We start from the raw sequence: 23,861 nt of genomic DNA on the forward strand, positions 1-23,861 counted from the left end.
TGACATCTTTCCTATAATTCTGTGACCAGAACTGTACACAATACAGTTCTTTGTTCTTCCATTGAGCAGAAGATACAAAAGCTTGAAACCACTACTTCGGACCCGGCTCAAGGGCAGATTCCAGCCCACTACTGTCAGACACTTCAACTTTTAGCACATATGCTAAAAGTGAACTCTTGATCTTCCAATTTACCTCACTGTAGTTCTTGCACTTGTTGAACTGCATTGCTTTTCCTCTATAACTGCTGCACCATGTTCTGTATTCAGTTCTCTTTCCTCTATCTGCTTATGCATGGCATGCAAACCCTTCCCACTATATCTCAACATATATGATATTAATAAACCAATACCAAGTAGGGTGTGAAGAGGGCAAGGGAAGAGAAACTAGAACAAAAACAAAGTAAAACTAACTGAAGAGACAAAGTTGAAACACAAGGCCAACAGAAAGAAATACAGAGCTAATCGGAGGGGGCACAACTTTGGAGGAAAGTCTAGGTGTTGTCAGAGGCAAGGTTTGTTTCAAACAGAGTGGTGAATGCATGTAACATGCTGCCAGGGGTGGCGGTACAAGCAGATACAGTAGGGACATTAAAGAACATACACCAAGAATGCCCGCAGATGCTGGAAACCCAGAGCAATGCGCATACAAACAAAATGCTCGAGGAACTCAGCAGGTCAGGCAGCAGCTTTGGAAAGGAATAGACAGTTGACATTTTGGGCCGAGACCCTTCTTCAAGACTCTGAAGATGGTGACTGTTTATTCATTTCCATTGATGCTGCCTGACCTGCTGAGTTCCTCCAGCACTTTGTGTGGGACATTCAGGAAACTCTTAGATAAGCACATGGATGATAAATGGAGGGCCATGAATGGTTAGATTGATCTTAGGACAGGTTATAAGGTTGGCACAGTATTGTGGGCCAGCTGTGTGCTATAATGTTCTATGCTCTATTTAAGGTTGGTGGTGGGGATAGAGGTGAGTGCAGGGGTTGTGTTGCAGGGGGTGGGAAGCAAGGATGGTTCAGGGATAGATGTAGACCTTAGTAGTTGTACGCTCACCTCTGAACCAGGAGGTTGGAAGTACTTCACAGAGTTAATCACAAGAATCCAGGAATAGACTTGAACAATGCAATTGCCACCTCACCTCCTTGTTGAATGGTGATGGAGTGAAGCGTAGCCGATGAAACCAGTCTAAACCGATCACCCTTCCCGATGACAACTCGCCTCTGTTCATTGTGACCCGGGTCCCAGTTTGTAAATCCCAGCTGATGATCTGGACAGTTCTCTGAAACAACACAGCAAATAATCCACATCAGTTACCAGCCACTGGAGATTATCCTCTGCCGAGACGGCACGACTCCAGGATTCCGCATCTTAAGCACTTTTTCCTTTTGATAAAACTATGACGGGTTACAGAATCAACAAGGGGAAATTGCTTCAAACTAGCAGGGGGGCCATAGACTGAAAGTACCGGTTGGTGAAAGGGCCAGGCGAGGTGGTGAGGGGTTATGATCTGGAAATGTGCTTGGTGAAAGGGTGGTGACAGCAGCACTTAGAGGGGGAAATTGGATAATTAGCCAAAAAGAAATAAATTACCAGCCTGTGGGAAAGAGTTGGGTCTCATTCCAAAGAGCTGTCAGAGACACAAGGGGCCAAATGGCTTCATTTTCTGCTCCGGGCTTCGCTAGTTCTAGAAGGAGTCATGTTATTATCACAATACAACTAGAGGCCCTGCAGGCTATCATCTTCATACTATACCTCCCAGCACTCAACCCTGTCGGGTTTCTGCTCTTTCAAATACCACATTCCGAATGCTCATTTCCCCTTGCATTTCAAAGTCCTTCCTGAATCCACCATCTTCAAAGTGCCCCCAGTGACTGAGGTTCTGATTTATCCAATGCTCTCAGATCTCCATCAGGGTAAGCAGCAAAGGTGGCTGATCAGCCCATCAAGACCAGGCTAGCTCTTTCAAAGCCTTTCCTCCCCATTCCCAATAGCACTTTTTATCCTGTTCCCTTTCAAATGCTCACAATGCGTCTGCTTGATGGGCATCAATTCCCAGACTGAGAAACCAAAACTTTGTACCTGCATTTTGCTAAGTTTCTGATAATTAATTCAGTGATATGGGGATGTAGGAGCAAAACCACAAAATATTTTCATTCTCTACCAAGGATAGTGACTAGTTTTGGCTGGAGAAGCAGAATTGGAAACATGATCAGGGGTTGGTCACTTACTATAGAGCCCTATTCCCACTTTCCCCTCATATCAAGAAACATCACCAACTTCTTCTTGACTATGTTTAATGATAAGAGAAAAAGATGAGCTTCATTTGTCACATAAACATCAAAATATACAGTGAAATGTACTACCGGTAGTTATAGCAAATTAAATCAGCTGGGATTGTGCTGAGGTAACCCACAAATAGCACCATGCCTCCGGCGCCAACCACCCACTAACCGTGACCATGTCTTTGGAGTGTGGAAGGAAACTGGAACAACCAGAGGAAACGCACGCGATGACAGAGACAACGTTCAAACTCCTTACAGACAGTGACGGGAGTCGAACCCCACTTGGTCATTGCTAGCGCTATAGAATGACTACACTAACCGCTGCTTCCTGAAGTAGGGACTTACACGTGTTCATCAGGGCAAAGAAATTCCCTGTCTCAGTTCTAAAAGGAATGCTCTGTATCCCGAGTCCGTGGTCCTGGTTCTGAACGTTAGCCATTGGGAATATCCTCCCTGTAGCTAGTCTGTCAATCCCATTAGAATTTTGTCGGTTTCTTAGACATCCCACTCATTCTTCAAACAACTGCACACAAAACTCTGAAAGGACACGGGATCTTGCCAAACATTGTGGGCATGCTATGCTGACACTGGAATGTGTGGTGACACTTGCAGGCTGTCCTCAGAAAATCCTCAGGCTGTGCTGGTTGCTAACACGAACGATGTCTTTCTTTTGAAGTACATATGATAAATAAGTGAATCTGCGGCGGCATGCTTCCCTTCATCGGAGAGGACAAAAGTCAGCAAGTCACGTTGCAGCTCTATAAAATTTTGGTTCAGTGACATTTGGAATAATGCGGAGGCTTTGAAAAGGGTGGATATGTTCAGCAGGATGTTGCCTGGATTGAAGGGTATTAGCTATAACAAATGATTGAGCAAACCTGGCTTATTTTCTCAGACACATCAGAAGATGAAAGGCAATCACAGAAGTATATAAAATTACAAAATGCATAAGTACGATACAGTGTCTTGAAAAAGCATTCAGCCCCCACAACCATTTTCACATTTTACTGTATCATTTTCTAAATTTAAAATATATTGAAGTAGGACTTTTGAGCTCATCTACAAAATATTGTGCATCATTTTTTAAGGATTATATGGGTCGACACAACATGGAGGGCTGAAGGGTCTGTACTGTGCTGTAGTGTTCTATGGTTCTATGTCAAATCAAAAGAAAAATTCCAGAACTTGACAACTAATAATTAAAAACCAAAATTGAGGCTAAAAAAGGATTAATCCCCTTTGTAATTACTATGCTAGCTTTCCTCAGGTGCAATATTGGATATTACCTTACCAACTCACCCAATATTTTCATGTAGAAACTTGTTTTCAATGACTTCATAAGAATAAATATCCCCTCTTTCTGTCAGGTCCAATCTCTGGCAAGATTTCAAGATTGCTGTATCCTGTCACTCCCCAACTAACCAGGCACAGCTTGAGCAATTTTGCAGGGTGGAATGGGAAATCTTGCTCCACCATGTTGTGCAAAGCTAATAGAGACTTACCCAAAATGACTTCTGGCTGTAACAGCTGCGGGAGGTGGTTCAACTAAGTACTGTGCAAAGAGGGATGAATACGGGGGGCGTCTAATGTGAAAAAGGAGCACGTGAATTCACAAATAAAAGTTGTCAGTTAAATTGATCAAAATCCTTGGTTGTAATACTCAATGGGTTGGGGACTGAATACTCTTACAAGGGACTGAATGTGGTATTTTTCCCCCAGAGCAGAAATGTCAAATACAATAGAGCACAGGTTTAACACAAGAGAGTGAAAGTTTATTGGAAGTTTGTCTTCCCACCTACCCCCTCCCAGAGTGTGTGACGTGTTGCAGGGGAGGCAGCAGAAGCAGGTAAGTTGGCTAAGTTTAAGAGGCGTTGAAACATACACATGACGAGACCAGGAACAGAGGGATACAGATTGACTTTTTCCCCTGGAAATGCAAAATACTGAAGGACATGGGCTTAAGGTGAGAGGGGATATTTAAAAAGGAGATTTATAAGGCAACTTTTTTTTTGAAACAGAGAGAGGGGTAGGGGTTTGAAACACACTGCAAGTGTTAGAAGCAGAACACGGCCGGGCAAGGCAGCATCCGTGGAGGCAAAGGGATGGTCAGTACTTTGGGTTGAGCCCCTGCATCAGGAAGGAGATTGGAGAGGAAAGATAGCCAGTATAAGGTGAAAGAGAGGAATGGGACAGAGACTGCTAGGTGATAGGAGCTGGTGGATGGCAAGTGGAAACAGGTAAGGAGAGAGAAAAAAAAAAGGGCAGGTGGAGCCAGATAAGAGGAGGGAACAGGAAAAAAGTAGAGACAGTGAGGGTAAGTGGAACCAGATACAGGAGGGATGATAAGACAGCTGAAAGGAGATGGGGAGGTAACGGATGTAGTCTATATGGATTTCAGTAAGGCCTTGATAATGTTCTGCATGGTAGACTGCTGTGGAAAGTTAGATCACATGGGATCTGGGGAAAGCTGGCTAGTTGGATACACAATTGGCTTAATTGTAGAAAGAAGATGGTGATGATGGCTTTTTCTAGACTGGAGGCCTATGAATAACAGTGTTCCCCAAGGGTCAGTACTAGGCCAATTACTAGGTGTCTTCTAGATCAATGATTGGAGGAGGATTTACAGAACTTGATCTACTGGGCCAAGGAATGGCAAATGGAGTTTAATTTGGCTGAGTGAGGTGTTGCATTCTGGGAGGTCAAATGAGGGTAGGGCTTTTACAGTGGGGAGTATGGTGGAACAGAACACAAGGTTCCCTGGCATCACTGGTAGACATGACGTGGAATGAGGTTTTGGCACGCAGGGCACTGAGTATAGAAGCTGAAATTCTATGCTGCAGATGTACAAGATGATGCTGAAGTCCCAGTTGGGATACTGTATTCAGTTTTGGTCACTTTGCAAAAGGAAGGATACCATTATGCTGGAAAGATTTCAAAGGGGATTTATGAGGATGTTGCTGAACTCGAGGCACTTCGTTATGCAGATAGCTTAAGCACTTCTTCACTGGAGCAAAGGAGAATGGAGGGTGATGTTAAAGTTATACAAATCATGAGAGGCTGGCAAAGGGTGAACACAGCCTTTATCCCAGTCTTGGGAATCAAGAACCAGAGAAAATAGGTTTAGATGAGAGGACAGCGATTTCTGAAAAACTTGGCGGAGCAAATTTTTCCACCCAGACGGTTGTCTGTATGGATTGAACTGTCAGAGGAAGTGGTTGAGGCAGGTAAAATAACAACACTTAAAGGGCACTTGGACAAGTACATGGATAGAAAAGGTTTGAGGAGAACATGGTCAAATGGGACTAGCCAAGATGGGAATCTTGGTTGGCGTGGTCTAATTGGGCCAAGGTGCTGTTTGCACCTATATTTTGTGTTCCCAAAATATAGATTAATCCCAATGAAAGTGCTAATAAAAATTACCTTGAAGACAGAATAAACTGCAAACTAAGAGGTATTTCCTCACAAAAATATCATTGCTATTTGAGGGAGCCTGTGTATTAGCACAAAGAGATTCCACAGCGTGAAGAGGCCCAATAAACAGTCATACATCCAAACATAATACCCATAGGCCACAGCCCACTCAGTAAATCAACACCCCACATGGATTGCATCCTTAACTTGTCACTTACCATCGCGCTCAGGACCCGGGTTGGTGCCAAATACAACAGCCAACACAATAAAAAATACTCCAAGGCAGACGCCAACACACACAAGACTGTTTGTCACTCGCTTCCTCCTCCTCCTCTTCGCTGCCTCAGACTCCTGCCACTGCTCGCCTCCTCTGGCAACGAAGGTGGCTTGGTTCTCTGCCTTGGAGAAAGACCACTGCGCAGAGTGGCTGCCCACAGCAGGCGCGGGAGGCGGCCGGACGGGCATCACTCTGCCGGGCATGTAACCAGCCGAGTTATGGCAAGGCCTCCCATTGGGAGCTGGGGAGTAAGGCGGGGAGGGGCGGGGCAGACTCCAGTCCTCTTGCATGCTGACACCTAGAGGCTAAAGTAGAACACACAGTTAGGCTGCAACCTTACGAGCAAAATCTCTAACAGGAGAAAATCTGCAGGTACTGGAAATGCAAGCGACACACACAAAATACTGGAGAAACTCAGCAAGCCAGGCAGCAGCTATGGAAAAGAATACAGTCAACGTTTCTGGCCAAAACATCAACTGTACTCTTTCCCACAGATGCTGCCTGGCCTGCTGAGTTCCTCCAGAATTTTGTGTACGTTCAGCAAAATCTCTCCCTTTCTGCCATCACTCACTTACAGAGCAGACTACACCCTGAGGCTACAATCTTAATTGAGTTTCCATACTGCGTCTTACTGCACTTCTTTCATCCTGTACTGAATGGATTAGGCCACCCTTTCAGAGTGTCTCTCGACAAAGCACCACACAAAAGCAGGCTGTGAACAATAAGGGGCTTTGTACCGACTGTGTCCCTGTGCTACGGTTTAGAAATAACAGAGTTAGCTATTCCACTAAAAGAAAGGGCTTCCAACTTAGCAGGGAGCACTTCAGAGCAAAAACCCCACCAAGTCTGGTCTGCTTACTAACTGGTGCGTAATGATCCAAGGAGGCATTACCTTGACACTCAATGGGTATTGTTACTGGGGACTGCCAGCGTGCCTAAAGGTAATCTGATTCAACTATCCTTGAAGAGGAACTCTACAAATTACACCATCTCCTTGCCTTCGTCCACAGAATGAAACAAAACACTAGATCCTGTGCTGTGGAATCAAAAGAAATAACTGGAGAGACTTCCCCGTGTATAGCACATTTCACCACCTCAGTGTGTCTCACAATTCCTTATAGCCAAACAGCATGAAGTTAACACTGCAACGTAGCCTGCAAAGTGCCCATGGATAAGTGTTGGCCAAAGGAACCTTCTGCATCAAGGCAGTGTCTTGAGATCCTCCACCTCAGAGGGCTGAATGGTCCACCATTTAGTGAAGGGCTGCACTGCCAGCAGGCCATACTCCCTGAGGCACCACCATGAAATGGGACGTATAACAAGAACTGTGAGACTTTGGGGTGAATGTCCTACTCCTGATCCATGGCTGACACTTCTAAACTGGATCATCAGAATCGCTCTACCTTCTTAGAAATTTGCAAAGTTTCAGCATGACATCTAAAACTTTGACAAACTTCTACAGATGTGTGGGGGAGTGTTTATTGACTGGTTACATCAAGGCCTGGTATGGAAACACCAATGCCCTTGAACAGAAATTCCTTCTGAAATAGTGGATATGGCCAGTCCATCATGGGTAAAGCCCTCCCCACCACTGAGCACATCTATATGGAGCGCTGTCACAGGAAAGCAGCATCCATCATCAAGGACCCCATCACCCAGGCCACGCTCGCTTCTCATTGCTGTCATCAGGAAGGTGGTACAGGAGCCTTAGGACCCACACAACCAGATTCAGGAACAGTTATTACCCCTCAGCCATCAGACTCTTGAACCAAAAGGGATAACTTCACTCACCCCCTCACTGAACTGTTCCTTATGGACTCACTTTTAAGGACTCTTGAACTCATGCTCCCGATATTTATTACTATTTTTTTCTTTCATATTTGCATTTTGTTGTCCTTTGCATATTGGCTGTTTGTCTGTCCTGTTGGGTGTGGTCTCTCATTGAAGAACAGGAGGTGAAATAAGGCAGTAAGACTGGAGACTATACAGCAGGTTAAACATGCTACTCTAATCAGCCTGATCCTGGTTTTAAAAAAGCACACCTATTTTAAAATCTTTTGGAACAGTAAGAAGGTTATTTTTGGATATGGGTCAATGATTTCTGCTCACCTATAAGCATCTGAGATCTGGACCAACTCAAGGCACAAGAGAGATACCACAACTCTGTCACTGCCAAATCCTCCAAATTTAGGACACGTAATTGAAGAGAGATATCCTTTGCCCGGTAACCCAACACTGACCCCAGCTGCTCTCAGGCATCTGCTATGACCTGTCCAACAGCAGATTTCTAAAAGCTGACACACGATTCCGACCCATCACAGAGCAGACTACCAGGCAGGCAAAGGAAAGGATGTGATCAAAGCAAGCAACGTGGGAGAAGCTACCCTCGATCCCAAGGGTACCTAGGAAGAACAAAGGAATCAGTAGAAAGGGGGAGCTACGCGGGTGTTTAAGACAGAAGATCAGTTGTCAACCTATTGATTGAGACGACAGTGCAAGGCCTACTCTGGCTTTTATTTTATACTTTATACACTACATATAAATAATGCTTCCCACATTTGTTGGCCACTTTTTAAGGGAAGGTTGACTATTTCAATACGTGCAGTGAAATTCATTCAAGGGTTTGAGGACGGATGAACAGGACTCAAGGCATCTGCATTTCCTCCACTACCCAAATGTCTGCATCGCCCGATCGTCCAGCCGCCCCAACAGTGACAGAGCTCCTCTTGTCCTTGCCTACCACCCTATGAGCCTCCGCATCCAATGCATCATCCTTGGCGACTCCTACCATCTCCAAAGAAATCCTACCACCGAACACATCTTTACCTCCCCCACTCTCTCTCTGTGATTCCATTCATCCCAGCAAATGGCCAAAGTCTACACCTGCCCATTCACTTTCTCTTTCACCTTCATTCAGGACCCAAGACAGTCCTTCCAGGTGAGGCAACACTTCACCTGCAAATCTGCTGCAGGTCTCCCATTGTGTCTGGTGCTCGCAATGTGGCCACCTCCACACTGCTGAGGCCCATCGTAGATTGAGGGACCGCTTCATCCGCCAAAAGCAGAACTTCCCGGTGGCTATACATTTTAATTCCAATTCCCATTCAAAGCCTCCTCCAGTGCCAATACGAGGCCACCCTCAAGGTACAGGAGCAACACCTTATATTCCATCTGGGTAGTCTCCAACCTAATGGTATGAATATGATTTCTCCATCTGGTTTAAAAAAAATTCCCTCACCCTTCCCTGTTCTTCCATTCTTCACTATGGCCCCTTGCCTCTTCTCACCTGCCTATCTCTTCCCACTGGATCTCCTCCTCCTATGCTCCATTCTCCTCTCCTATAGACTCCTTCCCATCCAGCCCTTTATCTTTCCCCACCCACCTGGCTTCACCTATCACTTCCCAGCTCGCCTCCTTCCCCTCCCCCCACCTTTTTATTCTGACATCTTCCCCCTTCTTTTCCAATCCTAAAGGAGGTCTTGGCCCAAAATATTGATTGTTTATTCATTTCGATCGTTACTGCCTGACCCCGAGTGTCTGTTGTTTTGTATTTCCAGCCTCTGCAGGCTTTCTAGTGAATACAGAGTATTGTATATTCAGGACATTTCTGTCTGAAGAACTTTGACATTTCTGTTTTATTCCACAGCTGCCAAGTTTACCTCATCAGTGGTCTCAGAAACCACAAAACCAGGAGGGGCCATCCTCAACCCCACAGTCTGCCCAGGAATACAGCCTTCGTCACGTCTCCCTGCCGTATTCTCTCCATTCTCATAGTCAGAAAGCACAGAAACAGGCCCCTGGGCTCAACCTGGCCATGCTGACCAAAGTACCAGTCTCACCTCAGCCCATTTACCCGTGTTTGGCTCATGTCCCTTGGATGCTTCTCTGTGTTTCCACCTAACATTGCAGCAGTACCCGCCTCGAGAGCTTCCTCTGCTCATTTTATTCTGAAGCACGTCAAAATGAAGCTTTGAACAGAACTCGCCTTCCTGAAGGAGCATCAACAATCCTACCACTAACACACTTAAGAATACAAAATAAGCCCAAAGCTCGACAGGATTTTTATTTATACAGCACCTGTACTATATTCTGCCACAAAACAACAAATTTCACAACATACAGCATGCGGATTTAATGGGAATAAGAGGAGGAACAAGAAATTAACTGGCTAGGTGTGCGCTTCTCTACAGCAACAAGACTCATTAGATGCAGTACATGTGCTTAAATTTACAAGCCCCTCCTAGGCCAAATCAAAGCCAAAGCCCTCTTAGAAAACCCTGGGGCGAGTACTCTTGATACACCTGACTCAATACATTATTGTTGATCATGGCTGGAGGTGCCCACCAGCTGCAGGAAGATCAAGTGTCAGGAAACCCAGAATCCACAGAGAAGTTTGCTCTGCTAATGAGACGTGCTGGCTCTGAGTCCAGAAAAAGGTCAAGCTATTATGCAGACTCTTGTTGACGGACATCCCCCAGTATCCCACAAGGTCAGCAAGGCCTAGTTCCTCACTGGGTGGACAGAAAACAGCAGATGATGAAAGAACACTTCATAGCAATTCAACACAACTGAAATGATCTCACGCATATTACGCTCATTTTTAGAGTAAGGGTCACACAGATCTCTTGACTGAAAGTCTATTGGATGGGAAAGGAAACCAGACACTAAAATTAGAGTTCAGAAGTAAGGGAACCAGCAATGCTGACACACATTTGTGAAGTGATGACAGAGGTTATCAGGGACAATAAAATTTTAAAAAAGAGAGCACTTGATTTGCTCATACCGGTATCAAGCCAACAGGAACAGAATAGTACTAACAAACAGTCCTGGATCTTAAAAGTATCGACTCTGTTTCTCTTTCCACCAACACTGTCTGACTTGCATTCTGTCTTAATTCTAAAAACAGTCTAGTTGGACAGCACTTGGAACACAAACTACATTTCTAGTCTCTGCACTGTGGAATAAAACATGGAAGCACCAAACTGTTTATTCAACAATTTCCTCCACATCCAGCAAAGAGGTATACAACTGAAAGATTAACTTATCTCCTTCTCTCCTCAGATGCTGAGTAGGCTGCAAATGTCCAGCTATCTTATTTCAGATTTCTGGAAGTTGAAACCCACTTCTTTTGTCTAAGTATAAACATTCCTTTTCCACAGAACAGGGCACTTACAATCAGACTTCAAGTGAGCAATGTTTTTTTTTAAACTTTGGAGGAAGTGATTCATTGCACATGCTGAAATCAGCATGTCCAACCACAAAAAAAAGGAATTGTGTGATAATGAGTAGGAACTAACTCATCAGATTTTCATCAAAAATCTTGAGATCGTTTCTAGCAAGGTGAGAACAGGAAGCTAGTCATTCAACCACAGCTATGTGCCTTGATTCTCCAACCCTCAATACAAAGTGGCATCTCCCTCAAATTGGCCATATGAACCAATACTGCAAACCTGATGGTCAGATGCTGTTTTCGAGTGGTAAGAAAGTGAGTCTTGTTACCTCAGCAAGGCACTCAAGGTGAACAGCAGAGATGGAATTAAAACGTCAGCGAGATAGCCATGCAGCATAATGGATTAGATAGAAGGTTAGGGGGAGAGACAGAAAACTGGGGCAATGAGCAAGAGAAGCATAATTGAAATCTGGGTTGTTGAACTTCATTTGCTGTGAAGGAGTCTGCTGTGCCTGTGGATTCAATTCCCTCTGCAGAGATCGAAACACAAAGATTAAGTTGGGCGACTAGCCCAAGGAGTATGGAAAGAAGTGAGAATCAAGTGAGAACCGACCATATTGAATGGTGGAGGAATAGAAGCTGAAAGGACTATTCTGGCTCTCTTTTACTGGTTCAGTATTGAAGAGGGGAAGATACCAGAAAGGCTGACTGGTTGGGACACATCTCATCCCAGGTTAGTGAAAAGGATATAGTGATGCTTGCAGTTCTCCTCCAGGTTACATGGGCTATGACAGAGGACTACAAAATAGGAAACAAAAAAATCATCGGGGGGAAAAAAGCAATGCCAATACATGCCAAGCAACTGCCAGCATAGATTAGATGGGCTGAATGATCCCCATTATATGACATGTTTTCCATACAATACTGCACAATATTTTGAGACAATGTTGTGTTACACAAAATCAAGATTCCACCCAAGGCCAATATTCCTTGGTTCTTCAAGTCAATTTAAGATAAACTAAATGCGCTTGTCAAAGCAACAAACTATATTCACAAAGGATATTAATACTGAAATGTTAACTCCACAGATGTTGTTAGAGTGTTTCCAGAATGTTCTGTTTTATAAATAAGTAAACTTCTCCAGGTTTAATTCTCAGTCTGGTTACTGGCTCAGTGCATCCAATTCCCCCAGATACACAGGGGATGACCGCAAACACAATGGGTTTACCACAGATACCATGCAAATAAAAATGGCTAAAAATCCCAAATCAGACATAATTGAGTTTCAGCAGAGAGGAAGTGATGATTAAGTGACTCCGAGGAGGAAGAACTGGCTTTTTAAATAGCATTATGAAGCTGTGTGTCTTCCAATTGATTGCCATTTTTATATGCCATCCTGAGTGGCTCAACTCATAGCTGGATTCAGGAGATACAGTAAATGTCTAGCCTACTAGATAGAATACATCTTGATTCCCACCACTTAACCCCACACCTGCGGGTTCCCTTCTCCTGTCTAGAGAACAACGCACTCCAACTGCAGCCTGGTGATAAAAGTGTCCCTGCTGAAGACTCCTCGATCTGGTTACATAATAAACTGCGACAAAAGCCGGTGCTTACAACCCACTGCTAAATCTACAGCTCCAAGGAAACACTTCCCTGAGCAAGCCGGTTCCACTTCTCCTCAAGTTATAAACCAGTCTATCCTGCCTACCCAAGGTAACAATCTACCTTAAATCCTGTGCTAAAATAACTAATGAATACCATAGAAAAAGGGGAAACCTTCTGATTAAACCGGAACTTAATCTGAAGCACAAATCCTAATTCTCTCCATTAGTGCTACATGACCTACCAAGCTATTCCATCCTTTTCTGTTTTTACTAGATAACAACATATCTGCTTTGACATTTATGTTCCACACAAGCTCATCCATCTGCCCTGGCCTCACATCAGCAAACCCTTCTAGAGCAGGGGCTCCCCCCAACCTGGGGTCCACGGACTCCTTGCTTTACAGGATTGCTCCACAGCATAATAAAGGTTGGGAACCCCTGTTCTAAATCACAATCGGAATCAGATTTATAATCACTGACATATATCATGAAATCTGCTCCCAGTTCCTCACTCTCTGGTGAAGAAGTTTTCTGTGATCTCCTTCTTGGAATTAAGAGCAAAACTCAACATAAAATTCTGGAGGAATACACCAGGTCAAACAGCATCTATGGAGAGGAATAAATAGTTGATATTTTGGGCTGAGACACTTAATTAGGACTGGAAGGGGGGTGGGTCAAGAAACCAGAAAAAGATGGAGGAAGGGGAAGGAATACAGCCTCCTTTTTGTTGCCAGTGCTGATGGCCACCAGCATTAATGTTGCCCATAAACACAGATGTTTTGCGCCAATTCAGTTTGAGAGGGGAGAATAAAACGTTAAACAGTACAGTACGATAATGAAAGGGTTTCAAAAATTCCTCCTCAATTCTAGGAGGCAAACTTCACAATGTAATTAAATGCTCCCTCTCGTCCACAGAAATTAAATCATTACTTCAGCAATTTCTCAAAAATGTTACTGCAATCAAAACTCAAAAAAAACCACAACAGTTTTCATTGTTAGCAGATTAGCAGTCAGGAATTCCTGCCCACATGAAAAGCGGAGAGTCAGCTATGGTTCCGCAGGTCAGTCGCCTGCCTTAATTATGAGGTTATGGGTTCAAGTCTCACTCCGAGGGCTCGAGCACAAGACTCTAGCCTGGTGTTCCTGTGCAGAACTGAAGAAATACTCCACTGTCAGAAGTAGCGACTATATATACACACACCCAGGAACCAATGCCCCAAGACTGCTCAAAGCGGAGCTTGTATGACAGAATCAAGGACAACATCCATTCATACAGAGCTCACAGAAGCCAAGTCAGTACTCCAACCCCTAAACTTACTACTGACATACTGACGGCAAAGTCTGCAGGTCCCATACTGGGTACATTAGGCTCCCCGGAACCCACAGCACTGGTGTGGTAACAAGCCACCCCTTCAGAAATATTACCAAAGGAAAATAACACTGGTTTCAAGTGACAGCAAGTCATTTTCAGATCAGAATCTACCCTCAATGAACAGTCCTCCATGAACCCAGCAGTTAGATAACTAGCTCCTCTTTCATTTCCAAATTTACATTGATAAATAGCTGCCATATATATTTTTGCAAATTTGACTATCATTGGTGAATCCAACAGAATAGAGTCAGCTCTGAAACCCACAGCCTGTCCCTTTCCAACAAACACAAGTCTTCAGTAACAAGTATACTTAAAGCTAAGAGTTACTAAGTTGGCCCACCATATCCATCCTAACCTTTTTGCCCAATTGCACTAATCTCATTTGCTCACATAAAGACTCGATTCTTCCATGCCTTGCTTATTTAGACTGACATGCCTTTAAATTCAAGTGTAGTCATTGTATCGGACTCCACCACCTCCATTAGCAGTGTATTCCAGACGTCAACCACTCTGTGAGAAGGTCCTGCAGATCCCCCTTAAAATTCCTACCTCTTGCCTTAACCCATGCTCTCTTATTATTGGTATCTCTACCATCAGAAAAAGGTATTGCTTATCTACCCAGGGCTGAAATGGCTAACACAAGGTACAGTCGACCCTCCTTATCCATGGGGGATTGGTTCCAGGACCCCCCCCCCCCCCACCCGCGGAGATCAAAAATCGTGGATGCTCAAGTCCCTTATTTAACCTGTCTCAATGTGGTGGTCTTTAGGACCCAGCGGAACCCTGGACTTTATTTAACCTGTCTCAGTGCGGTGGACATTAGGACCTGGTGCAGCTCTGAATCCGCAGTGTTTCTGTTCATGAAAATAATCACGATCATGATTGAAAATAAAGTGGAAGTAATAAAGCGATCGGAAAGAGTTGAAACGCCATCGGTCATTGGAAAAGTGTTAGGCTACAGTCGGTCAATGATCGGAACAATTTTAATGGAGCCATGTGAAAGGCCCTGCCCCAATGAAAGCTACATATATTACTAAGCAACGCAGTGGTTTAATTATTGAAATACGTATGTTTCTTAAGTTTTATATGCATAGAAAGGTAAAATATATACTATATACTAAGACAAATGTTTTACTAACTGACGCTAAATAATACCGGATGTACCTGTTCTGACTTCAAATCCGGCCTAAAGACGGACTCAGGAACGGAACTCGTTCATAACCCGGGGACTGCCTGTACTTTTAAATAATCTCTAGATTACTTATAATACCTAATACAATGTAAATTCTATGTAAATAGTTGTTATACTGTATTGTTTAAGGAATAATGACAAGAAAAAATAGTCTGTACATGCTCAAACAACGAGTGCTGGAGAGAGAACTGCCCCAATCCACGGTTGGTTGAATCCGTGCATGTGGAATCCGCAGATAAGGAGGACCGACTGTACTTGGAAGTAGATACAGAGGGGATGTCAGGGCTAAGTTTTTCGACACAGTGTGGTGGGTGTATGGAACGCATTGCCAGCAACAGTGGAGGGGGCAGATACAATAGGATCTTTTAAGAGTCTCTTGGATAGGTAGATGGAGATTAGAAAAATAGAGGGCTATGCGCTGGGGCAATTTTAGGCAATTTCTAGAGTAGTTACATGGTTGGCACAACATTTAGGCCGAAGGGTCTGTAGAGTTCTATGTTCTATCCCATCTATGGCCTTCATAATCATATCAGTTTGCCCCTCAGCTGATCTAATCTCTCCCCCATCAATGAAAGTCCTCTAATCAATATATCTGCACTCTCTCCAGCACATTCAATTCTTCCTATAGTCTGGGGCAACCAGAACAGTGCACAGTATTCCAAATGCAATCCAGCCCCTATACTTTGTAAAGTTCCAACATATCATCATCATTACATGGTGGATCTCGTGACATGGGTGATCATGGTCTACAGCCATGTTCTAGGCAAATTTTTCTATAGAGGATATCTGCCATTGCCTTCTTCTGGGTGGCGTCTTCACAAGACGGTTAACCCCAGCCATTATCAATACTCTTCAGAGTATCGTCTGCCTGGCGTCAGTGGTCGCATAACCAGGACTTGAGGCATGCATCAGCTGCTCATAGGACCATCCACCACCTGCCCCCAAGGCTTTATGTGACCCTGACTGAAGGGACTAAGCAGGTACCTCACCTTGCCCAAGGGTGACCTGCAGTCTAGCAGAAGGTAAGAGCACCTTACCCCTCCTTTGGCAGAGATGCATCTCCACCCCGCCACTTAACATACCAAATCTTATGTTCTTTTCCCTGATCAATGAAGGTAAGCATGGCAGGTACCTTCTTTAGCGTCCTAACAACCCATGTTGTCACTTAAACTCTCAGGTGTTTCTGGTCATCAACACTCCTTCCTGACCCACCATTTATTGGATATATATATATATATATATATATAAAAAACTCCTATTTGACAAATCACCTCACACTTGTTAGGATTAAATTCTATTTTCAGAATTCCATCAACAGAACATCTCAAAACAGAATGATTTTATAGGTCCAATCACTGTTGCTAAGTTGGAAACAATTTGCACAAAGTACCCCAAACTTGATGAAACAACTCTTCGTAAAAAAAATGTTTAAATAGAAAATGCTGCAAAAGCTCTGTAACTCAGGCTGCTTCGCTCTCCACAGCTGCTGTCCAAACTGCTGAGTACTTGAGTATCGTCTGCTTTTATTTCATACTTCCATCATCTGCACATTCATGACATTCAGACATCTCTGTTAGTGATATTAATTATAAACCAGGGCACCAATAACCATGCAACTCTATCCAGTGTTAGCTAAATAACTCTTCCAAATGCCATCATTTGGATATGATGACAGAAAGTCTTTTTTTTTGTAAATTACATGTTCACCCCTTTGAGGTATGAACTGACATCCTGAATATTTTCAGGAATTGTCTGTTTCCAGCACAACCCATTTATGGTATTGCATTGTGATATTTACACAAAGGAACAGTCAAAGGGCAGGCCAAGGAAAATTCATCACTCACTAGATGGGTTCTGTTTGCTATTGCAATGACTGCAAAGCCTTAGCCTCCCTCTGAGGAGATGAATGGTCAATCCAGGCTGACGTCCAAGCTGGTACTGTACCAGCTACCGCTTGCCACCTTACTGTGTTTCACACTGCTGGTAGCAACTATATCAGATACCACCAGCACAAAGTTCACTGCCCCGAATGACAACCAAGCACCCCACTGCAGGGCGTCCTCACTCAGAGTCCGTGGATTAAGCAAACATACATGGGCAGCCAGCGCTGTATTATTTACTTCCTCAGAAGGCTAATGAAATTCAGCGTGTCCCCACTGACACACACCAGATTTTACAGATGAACGGAAAGCGTCTATCCTGATGCATCGTGGCCCGTACGGGAACTGGTCCGCCCAAGAAACTGCAGTCATTGCTGGAAGCAGTTCAGCACATCACAAAACCCAGCCTCCCCTCCATGGATTCTGACAACATTTCCCACTACCTCAGGAAAGCAGCCAGCATTATCAAGGACCACTTCCACCAGAGTCATTCTCTCTTCTTCCTAATTTCCTGAAGAGATAAAAGCTTGAAAAACATATCAGGCTCAAGGACAGCATCCATCTCGATATCACCAGGAGCCAACACACTTGTCCACTGTTATACCACTTACTGTGCCATCCCACACCTGCACTTTGGAAAGTCTGATCACCCGGCTGTTCTTCTACTCCCAGTATACAGGCAGGGACTAAAAAGATAGATAGATAGATAGATGATAGACAGATACTTTATCCATCCCCATGGGGACTAAAAACTGCAGCACAAAGCACTGGTGATGAGGACCCAGAAGATATAGTCAAGGGAGGTGGCAGACCACTTACAGGATTGCTTTGAGACAGTGAACTGGATAATATTAAGAAATTCATCTTGGAATCTAAATGAATTTGCCACAGTTGTCAAAAACACCATCAAGACCTGTGTGGATGAATGTGTGCCTTCAAGAACATACCAGACATACCCAAAGCAAAAGCCGTGGATTCGTAGTCTCCTGAGTGGCATTCAAGACCGGTGAATCAGAACTATACAAGAAGACCTACCGACCTGCAGAAGGCCATTTTAAACATGGAAAAAAAACAATTCTGATTAAATCTGGAGAAGGAATTGGATGCACGTTGGCTCTAGCAGGGCTTGCAGGCCATTACTTCCTACAAGGTGAAACTTAATCTCATGAATGGCTGTGATGCTTCACTCCCAGATGAGCTCAATGCCTTTAACGCACATTATGAAAAGGACAATAAAACTACACCTGACCAAATCCCTGCAACATCCGGTGACCTATGATCTCTGACTCAAAGGTTGATGTCAGAACATCTTTTAAGAGGGTGAACCTTCACAAGGAGGCAGACGCTGATGCCGTACCTGGTAGGGTACTGTAAACCTGTGCCAACCAACTGGTGGGAGTGTTCAAGGCCATCTTCAATCCCTCACGGCTGCATTTGAAGAATCCCACCTGTTTCAAAAAGGATGACAATCGTACCAATTCCCAGTTGCACTCTCATCTACAGTGAAGTGCTTTCAAAGGGTGGATCATGGCCAGAACCAACTCATGCCGAAGAAAGGACCTGGACCCACTGCAAATTGCCTATTACCACAATAAGTCTGCAGCGGCTACTTCACTGGCACTCCACTTCGCCTCGGATCACCTGGATGATAACAATACCTACGTCAGGCTGCTGTTTATTGATTACAGTTCAGCATTCAATACCATCATACCCTCACTTCTAATCAAGTAGCTCCCAAACATGGGCCTCAATACCTCCATCTACAACTGGATCTTTGCTTCCTCATTGGGAGACCACAATCAGTACAGATTGGAAATAATATTTTTTTCCCTCACTGACAATCAGCACTGGTACTCCTCAAGGATGCGTGCTTAGCCCACTGCTCTACTCTCTCGCACTCTACCCCCATGACTGTGCGGCTCAAACAACATCTATAAGTTTACCAATAACACAACCGTTGTTGGCAGAATTTCAGATGGTGATGAGGAAGTGGACAGGAGTGAGATAAATCAGCTGGTTGAATGGTGTTGCACTCAGCATCAGTAAGACCGAGGAATTGATTGTGGACTTCGAGAAGAAGTCAGGGAAACGCACACCAGTCCTCAATGAGGGATCAGCAGTGGAAAGAGTGAGCAGGTTCCCAGGTCTCAACATCTCTGAAGATCTGTTCTGGGCCCATCATATTGATGCAATTACAGCAGCAGCTATATTTCAATAGGAGTTTGAGGAGAGTTGTTATGTCACCAACAACACTCACAAACTTCTGCAGATGTACCATGGAAAACATTCCAAACTGGTTGCATCACTGCCTGGTACAGAGGGGACCACTGCACAGGATTGATAAAAGATTGATAAATATATACCTTATTGAAATTTGTAATTTTTATGTATTGTACTGTACTGCTGCAGTAAAACAAATTTGACGACATTTGTCAATGATATTGAACCCGAATCCGATTCTTGAATGGACATCTTTTAATGCAAAATGACCCTTCAATCCCTTAATCTTGCCGAGCGTGGCCTTTGCACTTTATTCCTCTACCGAAACTATACTTTCTCTGTAACGGTATACTCTGCAGGCTGGTATTGCCTTTCCCTTTGTGCCTCCTCAATGTACAGATTTCGGAATGGTCTTTATGGATGGCACGCAACACAAAGCATTTCACTGTACCTCAGTGTATGTGACAACAATAAAGCAATTACCAATTGTTGACACAATCATATTGCTCTGTGCAACCTCCAAACACATCTCAGAAGTTCAAATGTCCGATTCCAAGCGCACAAAACAACAGATAGAAATGTACTGAAACCAGTGACACCAAGAGAAACAATTAGCCCTTACAAAGGTCACAGAGGTGGTTCCACACTTCACCACGCCAGACTGGGGTTTTTTTTTTGAAGGAGTTATCACATTAGACCCCATTCCCCCCCCCCCCCCCCCCATTGTAAGTGTACCTAATTCCCTTTGGAATGTTCTCAGTCAATCTGCCTTCGCTGTGCTTTCAGATCACAACAATTCGCATGAACGTCAATACCTCTCCTCCTCCTCCTGTAGTTTACATAAGATTACATCAGTTATACACCACAGACTCAGGCCAATCAGCACAATCAGCCCATTTTGGCTTTGAAGCTCCCCTTGAATCCTCCAGTCTTTCCCCATCTATTTGCATAATCCTCTCTTTCTACCCCCAACTCTCCTGCCACTCCCTGAAAGCACTTATACAATTCAGTGCAATCTCTCTCTCTAGCAATGAATTCCACATTCTCATTGCTCTGTAGGTAACAAGGTTTCACCCAAATTCTCGACTGGACTTCAGGGTGACTGTCTTATATCGATAGACTCCAGTAGGATACTTCCTTGCATTCTGTATCAAGACCTTCTGTAATTTTAAAGCTCTCTAATAGGTTTCTACTCAGTGATTTTTTCTCAAGAGACCCAGTTCACTTGATGACAAATATCTTAAATCTGTGTCCTCCAGTTACCAAACTTGTTCTTTCGTCCTTGGTTTTCCCAGAAAAACAATACCAGCTTTTCTTGGCTCTCTGTCAAGCCCAAATTGTTCATCTCTGCTACCTCTGCAGTAGGTTTACTGCCTTGGGACTGGACAGCGTTGCAGCTACCACCTCATAGCTCCAGGGATCAAAGGTCATTCCTGCCCTCAATTCGGATTCAGAATCAGGTTTATATCCATGACATTTGATGTGAAAGGTGTTGCTTTGCAGCAGCAGTACAGTGCAAGCCTTAAATAGTAAGTTACAGAAAAATGCAAAAGATGAATACCAAGGCAGAATTCATGGATTTATGGATTATTCATAAACTTGATGGCAGAGGGGAATAAACTGTTCTGAGAACATTTGGTGTGGGTCTTCAGGCTCCTGTACCTCCTCCTCATGAGTGTGAGTGCTGTCTGTTTGGAGGTTGTTCACTGCCTCTTTGACAGCGTAGGTTTCCTCTGGCTGCTCTGGTTTCGTCCCACGTCAGAAAAACGAATGAGTTAGTAGTTTAAAATCGGTCCTTGTAATTGTCCCCTTGCTTGCAATCTGAAGTGGTAGAATTTAGGGGGCAGTTGATGGGAATGTGAGGAGAAAAACATGGACTGGTGTAAATGGAGAACGATGTCTCACATGGATTCAGTGCACTGAAGGGCCTGTTTCTATATTGTAGATGTCAGACTCTAAATTTCATCTCAAAACTTCTCCTAGTTTGATTTCTGATGAGATGATTCAATAAAATTTCCATTGCAATACAGTAATGCAATTGTCCAATCGATACAGCATACAACTGCATTTATGTACACATCTTTCAATCACGACTACAAGCGATAAGACTGTGATAAGCTCTTTTCTTAACAAAAAGTAGAGAAAAATCCAACATATGCAAGGTCTCTAGAGCATTTTGTTTGTGTCTTAAAAAAAAAGAGAACTATAATCCACCAGTGCAGATAAATGTGCAGACATCCAAGAAAAAAGGGAAAGTTCACAACTTCAAGACATCCAAAACCCTACACCACAATGTAATGCAGCTTTGAATTTGTGAACACAAAGATAACAGGCTTCATCTATGAAGGGGATAAACAGTTAAGGTTTGGGTCAAGCCCCTTTACTAGAACTGGGAAACAGAGAAAGCAAGTTAACAGAGAGAGGGGTGAAGGGTGATTCAGGAGGCCAGTGTCGCAGTGGGAATATTAGTACTAGTATTCTTGTCGCACATACTGAGATACATACAAAAGTCTTTTTTCTGTGCCCTTCCAGACAGATCATGCCTTAAATAATTACATCAAAGAGGCAAAAAGAAAACAAAATGCAGTTAAAATGCAGCACAGATAGACAAAAGCATATGAGAGATACAGTCAAGTGGGATACAAGTTATCCCTGGGCCCAGTGGTATATGCTGCAGTGTTTTCTGCCTGATGGGAAAGGGAAGAAGAGAAAAGACAGCTCTAGCACGGTTAGAGATCAGCAGGTGTGATGTCGTGGACATACTGAGTCGAGGCTGAAAGAAGATCATAGTTGGGAGCATGACGTTCAAGGATACACCTCGTAGCAAAAGGACACACAGGTAGTCAGAGGGGTTGGGGTGGCTCTGTTGGCAAAACTGAACTCAAATTCTTAGAAAAAAGTGACATAGGATCTGAAGATGTAGTATCCTTGTGGGCAGAAGGGTAAAAGAGAACCCGATGGGAGTCACATGCAGACCCCCAAACAGTAGCTTGGATTTAGGATACGGATTACAATTGGAGATAGAAAAGGCCTGTAAAAAGGGCAATGTTATGATAGTCAAGTGGGATTTCAATATGCAGGTAGATTGAGACAGCCTTTTAGATCAGCTTTTTGTTGAGCCCACTCGGGAAAAAGCAATTCTGGATTGGGTGTTGCATAAAGAACGAGATTTGATTAGGGAACTTAAGGCAAAGAAACTCTTAGGAGGTAGTAATCATAAGAAGATAGAATTCACCCTGCAGTTTGAGGGGGAGAAGCTAGTGTCAGATGTATCTATATTACAGTGGAGTAAAGGGAATTATAGAGGCATGAGAGAGGAGCTGGCCAAAGTTGATTGGAAGTGGAACTATCAGGGGTGACAGCAGAGCAGCAACGGCTAAAGTTTCTGGGGGCAATTTGGAAGGCACTGGATAGATGTGTCCCAAAGATGAATATTCTAAAGGGAAGATGAGGCAACCATGACTGACAAAGGAAGTCAAAGACAGCAAAAAAAGTAAAAGAGGCATACAATATCGCAAAAATTACTGGGAAGGTAGAGAATTGGGAAGCTTTTAAAAACAGAAGGCAATTAAAAGAAACCATAAGTAGAGAAAAGATTAAATATAAAGGTAAGCTACTTTGAGACCACTTAAGAAGAATTTGATCTGTGTCAAAATGGTCAATACCCAGAGGGCACCCACATTAAAGTGAAAAAGGGCGAAGGTTCTCTTACAAAAGATACAGCAAGTTATTGCAGTCAGAACTGCGTAAGCACACTCAGCAACTTTCAAAAGGAAATGGAATATAAAAACTTGTACGGTGGAAATCTTTCATGGCAGTGAAAGGAACAGAGTGAGACCAGAGTGGGACCAGCTGGAGGGCTCTTCCAAGTAGTTGGCTGAGGCACAATGGACTAGTTAATTGCTTGGAACTCTTACAGCGGAAAAAATATTCCAAAAGCACACACCAAATGTGATGATATTTCACAAAGGCAATTCCTGTTGTGACACCTTTAACAATGGCCAAAGCAAGGTGAAATTGGTACCAAAGGCTATGTGGCACAGCTCAGTTTAAGATTAGGAGTCATAGAGTGATGAAAATCAGAGATACAGAGCCAAAGAATTAAATTCCTAAACTGAGGCATTGTGTTTTCCAAAGGAAACTGCCATGCCCTTTATCCAAATGTACATTCTAAGATTTTAACTTTTAACTTGCTTCTTTTATTTAGGACAGTACAGGCCGTTTCAGCCCACATTGTTGTATCACACTTAGCTAATGACACCTTATTAAACTTATCCCTTCTGCCTGCACATGCTCCATATTCATCCATTCCCTGCATACCCACATACATGTCCAAGAAACATTTAATTGCTTCTATCGTACCCTGCTTACATATGACTGCATGGCCAAATACCTGTGTAATCACATGGTCAAGTTTGCCAATGACACAACAGTGCTGAGTGTCTC

At 43.6% G+C, this 23,861-nt stretch overlaps 1 protein-coding gene across 1 annotated transcript in view; it reads right to left on the reverse strand.

The window, feature by feature from the left end:
* Nucleotides 1-23,861, reverse strand: part of cemip2 (cell migration inducing hyaluronidase 2) — a 100,797-nt gene that overhangs the window by 73,615 nt on the left and 3,321 nt on the right. The window contains exons 2-3 of the mRNA XM_073048544.1: nucleotides 5,916-6,279; nucleotides 1,143-1,283 (exon numbers count right to left, since the gene is read on the reverse strand). Of these exons, the coding sequence (XP_072904645.1) occupies nucleotides 1,143-1,283; nucleotides 5,916-6,264 (490 nt within the window). The 5' untranslated portion in view covers nucleotides 6,265-6,279. The remainder of the gene's footprint in view (nucleotides 1-1,142; nucleotides 1,284-5,915; nucleotides 6,280-23,861) is intronic.

Source organism: Hemitrygon akajei, chromosome 6 (assembly GCF_048418815.1).
Source record: "Hemitrygon akajei chromosome 6, sHemAka1.3, whole genome shotgun sequence".
NCBI lineage: Eukaryota > Metazoa > Chordata > Chondrichthyes > Myliobatiformes > Dasyatidae > Hemitrygon > Hemitrygon akajei.